Source organism: Oncorhynchus masou, chromosome 7 (genome assembly GCF_036934945.1).
Source record: "Oncorhynchus masou masou isolate Uvic2021 chromosome 7, UVic_Omas_1.1, whole genome shotgun sequence".
Taxonomy (NCBI): domain Eukaryota; kingdom Metazoa; phylum Chordata; class Actinopteri; order Salmoniformes; family Salmonidae; genus Oncorhynchus; species Oncorhynchus masou.
The window spans coordinates 9849508-9861812 of NC_088218.1; the positions used below are offsets into that span (position 1 = coordinate 9849508).

At 45.8% G+C, this 12305-nt stretch overlaps 2 protein-coding genes across 3 annotated transcripts; both read right to left on the minus strand.

The window, feature by feature from the left end:
• Positions 1–3820: 3820 nt before the first annotated feature.
• LOC135543215 (PI-PLC X domain-containing protein 1-like) lies at positions 3821–7740 on the minus strand. Its single transcript, XM_064970328.1, has 7 exons — positions 7448–7740; positions 6926–7062; positions 6413–6571; positions 6145–6300; positions 5433–5545; positions 4615–4688; positions 3821–4548 (listed from the first exon to the last, which is right to left on the minus strand). The coding sequence occupies exons 1-7, from the start codon at positions 7542–7544 to the stop codon at positions 4298–4300; spliced, it is 987 nt and encodes a 328-aa protein (XP_064826400.1). The 5' UTR covers positions 7545–7740; the 3' UTR covers positions 3821–4297.
• Positions 7741–7824: 84 nt separating this feature from the next.
• On the minus strand, positions 7825–12148 carry rgn (regucalcin). 2 transcript variants are annotated; one of them, XM_064970330.1, is made up of 8 exons: positions 12040–12147; positions 11028–11189; positions 9876–10058; positions 9662–9762; positions 9384–9498; positions 9177–9308; positions 8830–8984; positions 7825–8105 (listed from the first exon to the last, which is right to left on the minus strand). In XM_064970330.1, exons 2-8 carry the CDS (start codon positions 11185–11187, stop codon positions 8055–8057), a joined length of 897 nt encoding a protein of 298 aa, XP_064826402.1. In that variant the 5' UTR covers positions 11188–11189; positions 12040–12147; the 3' UTR covers positions 7825–8054. The 2 variants fall into 2 exon arrangements, with proteins under 2 accessions (XP_064826402.1, XP_064826401.1); XM_064970329.1 differs by having other exon boundaries at positions 9177–9498; positions 12040–12148.
• Between the last annotated feature and the right edge of the window lie 157 nt (positions 12149–12305).

The window sequence follows — 12305 nt, forward strand, 5'->3', positions numbered from 1 at the left end:
AGCCTGCCCCCCTTTCAACATGTCTGTACAGGCAGATAGCCTGCCCCCTTTCAACACGCCCCCTCCATACAGATAGCCTGCCCCCTTTCAACATGTCTGTACAGGCAGATCCTGCCCCCTTTCAACATGTCCGCAGATAGCCTGCCCCCCTTTCAACACATCCATACATGTCTGGCAGATAGCCTGCCCCCTTTCAACACGTCCATACAGGCAGATAGCCTGCCCCCCAACATTTCAACAACACGTCCATACAGGCAGATAGCCTGCCCCCTTTCAACACGTCCATACCTGCCCCCTTTCAACATGGCAGATAGCCTGCCCCCTTTCAACATGTTCAAGATAGCCTGCCCCCTTTCAACATGTCCATACCGGCAGATAGCCTGCCCCCTTTCAACATGTCCCAGATAGCCTTTTCAACACGTCCATACAGGCAGATAGCCTGCCCCCTTTCAACATACAGGCCTGCCTGCCCCCTTTCAACACGTCCATACAGGCAGATAGCCTGCCCCCTTTCAACACATCCATACCGGTCAGATAGCCTGCCCCCCTTTCAACACGTCCGTACAGGCAGATAGCCTGCCCCCCTTTCAACACATCCATACAGGCAGATAGCCTGCCCCCCTTTCAACACGTCCGTACAGGCAGATAGCCTGCCCCCCTTTCAACATGTCTGTACAGGCAGATAGCCTGCCCCCCTTTCAACATGTCTGTACAGGCAGATAGCCTGCCCCCCTTTCAACACGTCTGTACAGGCAGATAGCCTGCCCCCCTTTCAACATGTCTGTACAGGCAGATAGCCTGCCCCCCTTTCAACACGTCTGTACAGGCAGATAGCCTGCCCCCCTTTCAACACGTCCGTACAGGCAGATAGCCTGCCCCCCTTTCAACATGTCTGTACAGGCAGATAGCCTGCCCCCCTTTCAACACATCCATACCGGCAGATATCCAGCCCCCCTTTCATTTGCAGTAGGTAGAAGTTGTTTCTTGGAAAGAGGCAAAGAGTGAGACCAGGTTAGAGGACTTTCTCTTGAATATTTCTGGAACACTGCAGATTCCAGTGAGAAAATGTCCTCACATATAAATCACACAGAGGAACAACACCCTACCAAGCACATCCAAGAGAGATAGACCTACTCATTCAAGGGTTTTGCTTTATTTGTACTGTTTTCTACATTGTAGGGCTAGCCAATGGAAGTCCAGAGTCACTCCTCCCAACAAAATAATGTGAGAGACTAGCTCCAGTAGGCTATAAAAGTCTGAGATAAAATAAAAAGTAGGGGGGAGAAACACAAGCAATGACTGCCTGACGAAGGCTGCTGCAGTCAGACAACCTAACTGTGGTGCCGGATTTAGTGTGCTGGATTTCCTTTCTATTCCGAGTCAAGTTATGTCCCAGCTAGTCTGCTATTGACTTCCTGTTTATAAGCCTAGTCCCCTGCCCTGCCCAAGTCCAATGGTATGTTCTCCCTAATTCTACCACGTCTAAAAATGAAACTGAAAGTCTGACCATATGGGTGGAGACAGTATTTCTGTAGCAGCCACAAGGTTTTTCATTCGGTTAGTTTGCAAAGACAAAGACAGGCCGAGTGCCTGAGAGAAGTTTGAGGTGTTAGCTGCTAACGATTGCTCCACAATCAGCTACAGACACATAGCCTTACTGGTTTGAGAGGCTTTCACTTTTAACAACTGTTCTCAGACCAGTCATGCTTGACGAGGGTGTACGCTATGAGGCCCTATCAGTGGCAATGGGAGCCACGGTGAGGCCCTTGTCCGAGTTTCAGAGGAACAACCCTGGCAAGACACCTGAAAACCTTTTGACTGTGGAAGGCTTTGTCATCGGTTCTGTCCTGGGCGTCACCTCTCTCCTGCAGTGGCTCAGCCCTGTCTCATGGTTGACATGGGGGTTGTCAGTGCTTTTCTTCAGCCAGGACAAAAGAAAGGTAATCAACACCGAACTCTTTGTGGATGAGGCAAAATTCTTCGATAGGAATTTCGATTATGACTTCACCGACGTTTCCGACTCTGAGAGTTTTGTGAGAGGCGATGAGAGTTACAAGCGACCGTGTGGATGGAAACGGATCGCGTTGAAGGTTCTGGACAAATACGGAGATAACACATGGCTCGGTCCAAACGGGATTCGGACATACTCGGACCCCGGGGAGTGGCCAGTGTCATACCACGGTACCAGTGAGGACGGGGCTAAAGGCATCATCCAGTCCCACTATAAAGTAGGAGACAGGCAGCTCTACGGGCGAGGGATCTACTCCACTCCTGACCTCAGCCAAGCCAGCGGCTACGCTAGAGACTTTGTGTCGAAGACAAACGGGAAAACCTACAGGATGGTCCTTCAGAACCGTATCAACCCAGCCCAACGGAAGATCTGTAAGAGAGTTGACTACTGGCTTGTTCCAGTTAATGACAGCACATCTGAGGAAGAAGAGAGGAGGATTGTGGAGAGCTCCATCCGCCCCTATGGGATTCTGCTGAAGGAGATGTGAAGGGGCATGTGATAAGAGAAGGTAAACCAAAGTCATAGGGAAGGGGTCAATTACATATTCCTCGCGTCCTCTCTCCTCGTATCTTTCTCAAAACCCATTACATGAGAAAACCAGAGTTCCTTCCCCTCACACCTTCCAATCGATTTTGAGGAGACAAGGAGAATGCAATTGAGATCTTCCCAAATAGAGACTTTAGAGCAGGAGGCCATATTGCTTATTTTTCAGAAATAATTGCCTTTTGAAGGAGTTAGATTATATTTCATTAATTAGATTTGAACTGCTAGATATTCCGTCGTCATTTGTTCATTTTATAATTTTCTGTCTGTATCAGTGAGGTGCCTCACTGTGTGCCATTTGTTAATTACATCTATGTTTATGTAACATGTGTTCACTATATTTTCTACAATGTATCCATTTTTCTACAGTTAATGGTGTGACATTAATTATGCACCTTGTTGGGTGAGTTTAAATGGATCTTTCGTTCAGTGATCTGCCATTTCTGCTTTTTCCTTTTATGATTAAATGTATTATTTTGTTTCACCATACACTTATCCATGTTTTTGTTAGCTTCTGTTTTAGTTTCCTCTAGAAAATTAAACTAGTGCCAACAGATCTGTCCCCGCAACATGTTGTACTGCACTTCTGCTGTTTGAACACAGGAGGGCAGCACACAGTTTACATGACAATTTCTCAGGGTAGTCATTCTCAGCTGTGAGGAAGTGGTTTATTTGATAGTCACATTTGCTGTAACATGACTGTTTCAAGGTGTTGTTAGTGTTAATGATGTTTGAAATAAAGATGCCTCAAACTGATAAAGTTCAATAGACATTTATGTATTTGCATATAGAAAATAAATGATATTGTCCATCTGATGGAACTTTTCCTGTGGCATCACTTTAGAATGTAAAAACCTCTCATTGTATCCATCATACTCATTAACACAGTAAACCTGACACACCAGTGAGGACAACATTTGATTTGACCCTGTGCCGTAGGTAGACATAGGGAAACATGGGAACTCATTCCTATGATCTAGTAGTGCACGTGTCAAAGTCATTCCTATGATCTAGTAGTACACGTGTCAAAGTCATTCCTATGATCTAGTAGTGCACGTGTCAAACTCATTCCTATGATCTAGTAGTGCACGTGTCAAACTCATTCCTATGATCTAGTAGTGCACGTGTCAAACTCATTCCTATGATCTAGTAGTGCACGTGTCAAACTCATTCCTATGTAGTGCATTCAAACTCATTCCTATGATCTAGTAGTGCACGTGTCAAACTCTATCAAACATCCTATGATCTAGTAGTGCAAAGTCGTGTCAAACTCATTCCTATGATCTAGTAGTGCACGTGTCAAACTCATTCCTATGATCTAGTAGTGCACGTGTCAAACTCATTCCTATGATCTAGTAGTGCACGTGTCAAACTCATTCCTATGATCTAGTAGTGCACGTGTCAAACTCATTCCTATGATCTAGTAGTGCACGTGTCAAACTCATTCCTATGATCTAGTAGTGCACGTGTCAAACTCATTCCACGGAGGGCCGAGTGTCTGTGGGTTTTTGCTTCTCCCAAATTAGTAAGGAACTCTCCTCAAAAACCAAAAAACTCACAGACAGTAGGCCCTCCATGGAATGAGTTTGACACACCTGATCTAGTGTATCAGAGTACCATGTTGATTACACCTAACCAAACCTCTCAGATCTCCACAACTGCATAGGGAGAAGGAGCTAGAAGCCATTTGGGATTCTGTGCATGTTTATCTGTCGGTCTCTTTCTCATTCCGTCCCTTGTGAGTCATCTGTGGCTCTCTGTCTTCAGCAGTTTCTTATTGAGCCCGATAACCACAGAGGCAAAGTGGTTCAGACCCACAAAGTCTCCACAGATGATGTTGACAGCGGTCTGGTTCGATCCAGGAGTCTGCTTCTCCACCCAGTCCAGCAGCAGGGAGAAACTCTTCATCGTTAACTTCCTCATCGTCAGACAGGGGTTGCAGACCACCACAGCAGTATCCTCCGTCAGGTTCAGCCCAGAGGTGAAGAAATGAGCTGTCAATCAAAGAGCTCAGCTGTCAATCAAAGGATATGCAAGCCCACGCGCACACACACACTAACCTGCTCTTCCTTGGGCCTTCTGCCGCTCCTCCAGGTAAGAAATTACCTCTTTGGGGTCTGCCGAGTCAGCGTACCTGTAAAGGTTACAGGTCAAAGGTTACAGGTTTTATTTATTTATTTTATTTCACCTTTATTTAACCAGGTAGGCAAGTTGAGAACAAGTTCTCATTTACAATTGCGACCTGGCCAAGATAAAGCAAAGCAGTTCGACGCATACAACGACACAGAGTTACACATGGAGTAAAACAAACATACAGTCAATAATACAGTATAAACAAGTCTATATACGATGTGAGCAAATGAGGTAAGATAAGGGAGGTAAAGGCAAAAAAAGGCCATGGTGGCAAAGTAAATACAATATAGCAAGTAAAACAATGGAATTGTAGATTTGCAGTGGAAGAATGTGCAAAGTAGAAATAAAAATAATGGGGTGCAAAGGAGCAAAATAAATAAATTAATTAAATACAGTAGGGAAAAAGGTAGTTGTTTGGGCTAAAATATAGGTGGGCTATGTACAGGTGCAGTAATCTGTGAGCTGCTCTGACAGTTGGTGCTTAAAGCTAGTGAGGGAGATAAGTGTTTCCAGTTTCAGTGCTTTTTGTAGTTCGTTCCAGTCATTGGCAGCAGAGAACTGGAAGGAGAGGCGGCCAAAGAAAGATTTGGTTTTGGGGTGACTAGAGAGATATACCTGCTGGAGCGTGTTCTACAGGTGGGAGATGCTATGGTGACCAGCGAGCTGAGATAAGGGGGGACTTTACCTAGCAGGGTCTTGTAGATTGTTTAACACACATCCACAGAGTCCCACACATAGAGCATACCAGTAAGGGATCTTAGGCCATAGTTCCTTGTGTTGGTGAAGAATCGTCTCATCGTCGTACGAAATGATGACCTGCTGCCCCAGATCCCAGCAGTGGCTCAGAGAGGGAGTCTCCTACACACACACACACACACACACACACACACACACACACACACACACACACACACACACACACACACACACACACACACACACACACGAGTTCATTCACCTGTCATGCCAATAAAACACAGAAAACAATGGACACTTCACTTCCTGAAAACTTAACTCACCCCAACTAACACCACTTCCTGAAAACTGAACTGACCCCAACTAACACCACTTCCTGAAAGCATGAACTCACCCCAACTAACACCACTTCCTGAAAACTGAACTGACCCCAACTAACACCACTTCCTGAAAACATGAACTCACCCCAACTAACACCACTTCCTGAAAACATGAACTCACCCCAACTAACACCACTTCCTGAAAACTGAACTGACCCCAACTAACACCACTTCCTGAAAGCATGAACTCACCCCAACTAACACCACTTCCTGAAAACTGAACTGACCCCAACTAACACCACTTCCTGAAAACTGAACTGACCCCAACTAACACCACTTCCTGAAAACTGAACTGACCCCAACTAACACCACTTCCTGAAAACTGAACTGACCCCAACCCTGACTGAGACAGGCAGTAGTGAGGTCTTGTCTATCCTGTACCTGTGGGGGGCAGAGTTTGTCTTTAAACAGCTGAGTGATGTAGCAGACCAGGGCCTGGTGCTCAGAGTCCGTCAGCAGGTAGAAGTGGGAACAGGACAGGATCACTACCTCCTTCTGGTGCTGCTCCAACCACACAGCCATGGTTGACAGGGCCTCCTACACACACACACACACACACACACACTATGGAATAATATTTCTAGTGCATATGCTCTCACATTGAGTACAGAAGATTCACACACCAGAATGACATGTGTGTTTACCGTACCTTTACAGTCTGTAGCGTATAAATCGCGTGTGCGAAGTACAGCGTGTCACCTGTGTTGTGTGTTTTTAGAAAGTCTTGTGTATTTTTAATGTTTTTATGGGCGATCCGTAGATCGAAGAACCGGATTCCAGCATCCAACTGATCAGGAATACTCCGCGCCTATGGGAGAAAAGGACAGGGGAAATCTCTAACTTAGATTGTATATAATATTAATAATACACACACACAGTTCCGTCTGCAGTGTGTTTGTGTGATGTGTGTTTGGTGTGTGTTTTTTTGGTTTTATTACCCTTGTGGGGACCAGAAGTGCTCACAAGGATAGTAAAACAAGGGAAAAAACAAGGGACATGTTGCCAGTCCCCACAAGGAAAAAAGGCTATTTTCGGGTTAGGAGTTAGGTTTAGGGTTACAGTTACAATTAGGGGTTAGGGTTGGGGAAAATAGGGTTTTGAATGGGAATCAATAGTTTAGTCCCCACAAGGATAGGAAAACCAACATGTGTGTGAAACCTGCCTGTGTGGTGGCCCAGCGGTAGACACAGGGGCGTACAATGCAGGGTGCCAGTCGATCCAGAAACCGCAGCATGAACGACTCAGAACCCAAGACAGGAGAGTGTGTATCCAGGCAGTAACTCATGCTGTCATGACTCCCTGAAAGCAGAGACAAAAAGAAAGACACAAAAGCGCAGACATATGACATCAAGGAAAGGGACTGAATAGGTTTGAAAAAACAGGCTTACTTCCTCTAATGAAACTCGTGACAAATGTTTTCTCTAGGCTAGTCCCATATAAACATAGTGTAATGAAACAGGCAGGGAACAGGTATCGAACCCTCAACCTTCTAGCCCGAAGTCCAGTGCGCAATCGACTGTGCCTCAAAAGCATATTCAAGTGGCAGTCAATATCCGTGCTTATAATACCAGGGTCGTTACAATAGCTTGTGCTCTAAACTCTATTCTATATCAAACTCTTTTTGTAATCGAAATAGAAAGGATAGCAGTAGGCTATTACTCGACATTACTAAGTTCATTCTCACCGGGTATCGCCAGGTCCCAAAGCGGTGTACCCCACAGTTCCTCTGGCAGTTGAGACATCCAGTCTGCGTTAGCGGACGATGCGTCTCCGGGCTCCATTTCCACCACCTATTGACAACTACTATTGATAGCTTGTAAACAGCGAGCGGACTGTAGCAGGACCACAGTTAAAATGCTGTAGACATGTTGGATTTCACCCGGGTTTGTGACTAGAAAGAGATGAAAATGCCCTTTCCCATTTTGTCCTATTCTTGCTTCCGCATTCTCTTCAGCAGGAAGGGGACATTCCAGTTACCCCAAGAAAAAAACGTGACGTCGGGTAGCAATGGCATAACAGTGAGAATTGTGTCAAAATAAGAGTCCTCATACAAACTACCTATCAATTGTAGCTTTTTTATTGGACAGATGATATACAATAGCCTACTAATACATGAAGTACAGTAACTATAACTGAGGCATTTTGAGTTTTGCTTAAAATCATAAAGTCACATTATTTTATTAGTGAGATTTAGTGATCAGTGGGCGCAGTTCAGTTGTGCAGCCGAGTTCCCGGTTGATCATCATGGAATGATTGACAAGGGCCGGTTTTCAGTGTTTCCATTGTGTCACTCATCCAGTGAATGAATTTGCAGGAATGCCCTTTGCACCCAGGCCTGTGATCTGCAAGGAGAATAAAACACAGGCTGAATAAAACACACCCCAGTGGCGGTCGGTGCCGTTTCAGATGAGGGAGGACTATTTTCTAGATTTATGAGCATGGCCTTATTTCTAATACAGCATGTTGGATGACTGTCATTCATATTCCATTTGCCCAGCTCATTGCAACCAATAGGTTTAGGCTACTAAACTACTAGCCAGATGTTTGAATAGTCTAAATTAGGTAAGTGAAAGATTACAATGAAATATGCCTACAACAGCTCTCTCTCTCCCTCTTTCTCTCTGATGCTCCTCAAATTTTTTATAAATTAATTTGTTAAAAACTGTTCAATTATAGTCTTTCTCTCTCTTTGAGTCAACTACTCCCCACATTTCATGCACTGCAGTGTTAGCCAGCTGTAGCTTAGGCTTTCAGTACTAGATTCATTCTCTGATCCTTTGACTCCTAGGTTTTGTATTGAAGTCAATGTACTCAGAGGGGGATGGAAAATAGCTGTCCTCTGGCTACACCATGGTGCTACCAGAGAGCTGTTCAGGCTACTGTAGACCATTACAAAACAGTGTTTTAATCTGTTAATTGGTCAAATGTGAATATATTCAGTATAGTTTTATCTAAAAAGGATAACTTTTTTAATGTTTCACTTTTTTTTATTTTCTGAAATTTACTGCGTAGGATGGTCCTCCCCTTCCTCCTCCGAGGAGCCTCCACTGACACACACACACGTACCCTAAAGACACATCCTGCCTGCGGTTGCTTGGCCATGTCTGCCTCATCCATTCCCTTACAGGCTGAGGTCACGTACAGGTCTGAATAGTCTCTACCCCCGAAACAACATGATGTTGTCTTATCCACCGGTAGCTTCACTGTCTGCAAACGCACCCCTGAGAAGAGGGGAGGGAAGATGGGAGGGAGGGGGAGGGAAGATGGGAGGGAGGGGGAGGGAAGATGGAGATGGAGAAATGAGAGAGAGAGGCAGCAGAGAGAGAGAAAGGGGGGATTGGTGATTTTTACCTTCATATTACAATATACTGTAACTGTTACGCTCTGACACACATAGGCAGGTACACACACACCTGTCTGTGGGTCAATCTGAATCACTCTGCCTCCACTGTAGCAGGCGACCCAGAGTCGACCGTCTGCGTCAATACACATGCCATCAGGAATGCCCTCCCCCTCGTCCATCTTATACACCATCCGCCGGTTACCTACACACACACAGGGCTGTCGATGTAGTACAAGGTTTATGTGTGTGTGTGTGTGTGTGTGTGTGTGTCCCTCACTGATACTCCCGGTGTTGATGTCATAGTTGAAAGCTTCCACAGTGTAGGTGAGGCTGTCTATGTAGTAGAAGGTTTTGTGGTCCAGAGACCAGTCCAGACCGTTTGAGATGTCCACCTGGTCAAATAATAATAATAGCAACATAAAGGAGAGCTTCAGTCTCTTTTCATCTAATACCTTACAGGATTAGTCTTTGGTACAGTTTATCTCACACTAACACTTAACTGTTTATGCTACAAACGATCATTGAGAACATTCCACTTCCACTCTTATGTGTCACCTGATTGAAATGTTTGACTACAATGTGGTCCTTGTTCAGGGAGAACAGAGAACCCTGCTTCAGCTCTAGAACTGTAGGACGTTCCTCTATCGCCATGGTACCTGACAGAACACAGTTAACAGAACATTACATGGAACACAAAACAGATGCATGAGGTAGAAGAGAGGTTGATGGATTAATGTATTGTCAAATGAATTGATCTATCAATCTCTACCTGCAAAGAGGCGTCCAGCAGGGTCCACCTTGCCGTCATTAAAGCGGTTGTTAGGTTTGTCTTCATCGATGACAGCGATGGTGGAGATGGACTTGGACTCCCAGTCCAGCGCTCCAAAACTCCGTCCCTCTCCGATCACATAGCCTCCAGACCGCCGGGGGACCGCACAGCCCACAAACTTCTCTGGGGGGAGGAGTGGGGATTGGAGGAAGAGAAGAGAGGGAAAAGGTGAGGAGAGGGAGCAGGGAGAGGGACGGGGGAGTTGGAAACAGAGGGGTGGGGATTAGAGGGAGGGAAGAGAGGAAAAAGGTGAGGAGAGGGAGCAGGGAGAGGGACGGGGAGTTGGAAATGGAGGGGTGGGGATTGGAGGAAGAGAAGAGAGGGAAAAGGTGAGGAGAGGGAGCAGGGAGAGGGACAGGGAGTTGGAAATGGAGGGGTGGGGATTGGAGGAAGAGAAGAGAGGGAAAAGGTGAGGAGAGGGAGCAGGGAGAGGGACGGGGGAGTTGGAAACAGAGGGGTGGGGATTAGAGGGAGAGAAGAGAGGAAAAGGTGAGGAGAGGGAGCAGGGAGAGGGACGGGGGAGTTGGAAATGGAGGGGTGGGGATTGGAGGGAGAGAAGAGAGGGAAAAGGTGAGGAGAGGGAGCAGGGAGAGGGACGGGGAGTTGGAAATGGAGGGGTGGGGATTGGAGGGAGAGAAGAGAGGGAAAAGTTGAGGAGAGGGAGCAGGGAGAGGGACGGGGGAGTTGGAAATGGAGGGGTGGGGATTGGAGGGAGAGAAGAGAGGGAAAAGGTGAGGAGAGGGAGCAGGGAGAGGGACGGGGGAGTTGGAAACAGAGGGGTGGGGATTGGAGGGAGAGAAGAGAGGGAAAAGGTGAGGAGAGGGAGCAGGGAGGGTTGTAAAAATAAAAATACAGAACATGACAGGAGTATAAGGTGTGCTGTTGCTACCTCAGAGCCCAAACAACCCGGATGAAGAACAAACTGGATCTACAAAATAGAAGTTCAATGAAAAATATCTTTGCTGAACCTTAGTTAGTGGTTATGACATGTTCACCCAGGGTCACAGTTGCCTTTCTGATTGGTTTACCTGTGGCCACGGTCTCTTTCTGATTGGTTTACCTGTGGCCACGGTCTCTTTCTGATTGGTTTACCTGTGGCCACTGTCTCTTTCTGATTGGTTGCTGGGTTCCAGCGGTGGATCTTCTGTCCTGATATGTCCACAAAGAGCAGAGTTCCTTCTTTCTCCTCCCACACTGGCCCTTCTCCGATCTCACACCTCTCTTTCACCACACACTCCACCTTCACAGACATGACTAAAGCAATGACACACACACACACACAATATTCATATGTGTAAACATACTGAATTGTAATTGTATGCATTTTACAGCCGTATCATACTGCGCTATGATTGGTTAAGACCACACAGGTAGTGAGGCCATCTTCGGTTGATCATGGTTGGAGACACGTGAACATGCCAGTTATAGCTAGTTAACAAAGAGCTGCGTTTAGAAATATCCTGCATGTTATTATTTTGTACGAAGCGCGCCAAACAAGACACTGAGGGGGCACAAAGTACCCAAGGATGGCTGGGGGAGGTCCAGGTCTTTTAGATTTACCACTAAAAGTTGATCACTTTTGCAACAGTCAAATTGAAGTCTAAAACATCTGGTTTCCCATAAAACGTCCCCCCCCCCCCCCCCAAGATAGTTACTCTTAATATACAATAATGTACAAAACATTAAGAAGACCTGCTCTTTCCATGACATAGACCAGGTGAAAGTTATGATCCCTTGTTAAATTCACTTCAAATCAGTGTAGATGAAGGGGAGGAGAAAGGTTAAATAATGATTTTTAAGCCTTGAGACACGGATTGTGTATTTGTGCCAGAGAGTGAATGGGCAAGACAAAAAAAATGTGCATTTGAACAGGGTACTCTGCGAGTTATACACGGTAGCCTGCACAGCTGTTGAATTATCTCTTAGGCAGCGAGTGAACTTCTAATTCACTCACTCTCATTTCTATAAGTAGCCCCCATATAAATGACTGCACTACACCGATTTGTTTAGACTTTTAGCCAACTGTTGGCTAGGATAGTATAACTTGCAACTTTGTTTATGATTTCTCAGAAAACAACACATCGTACAGACACGGATACATTACCTGTTTTACACGCCGAAGTCGCCTGAAGAGCTTCTGAATCACGTGACAGCAAGTGTCTCGCCGCTCACAGACAGACAGTCAGTCATAGACAAATAAACAGACCATGTGACAGGGGTAGTCCCGCTCCCCCAGCGGTACCTCTTTCTCAACTGAAAACGTATGCCGTCAGCAAAAAAAAAAAGTGTCGTAAATTTGGACCATAAATTCCAATTTATACTGTAACATATACTGTAACAATTTAACTGTAACCCCCCCCCCACACACAC

Bases quoted from the DNA above. Each gene is read 5' to 3' on its own strand.
- LOC135543215 (XM_064970328.1), bottom strand. From the start codon at position 7,544: ATGGAGCCCGGAGACGCATCGTCCGCTAACGCAGACTGGATGTCTCAA. The intron at 6,572-6,925 runs GCAGGTTTCACA...TTTCTCCCATAG, and splicing joins ACCGCTGGGCCACCACACAG to GCGCGGAGTATTCCTGATCA. The intron at 5,546-6,144 runs GTACAGGATAGA...GTGTGTGTGTAG, and splicing joins ACAAACTCTGCCCCCCACAG to GAGACTCCCTCTCTGAGCCA.
- rgn (XM_064970329.1), bottom strand. From the start codon at position 11,187: ATGTCTGTGAAGGTGGAGTGTGTGGTGAAAGAGAGGTGTGAGATCGGA. The intron at 10,059-11,027 runs GTAAACCAATCA...TCCTCCCCCCAG, and splicing joins GAAAGAGACAGTGGCCACAG to AGAAGTTTGTGGGCTGTGCG. The intron at 9,499-9,661 runs GTGACACATAAG...TTATTTGACCAG, and splicing joins TAGTCAAACATTTCAATCAG to GTGGACATCTCAAACGGTCT.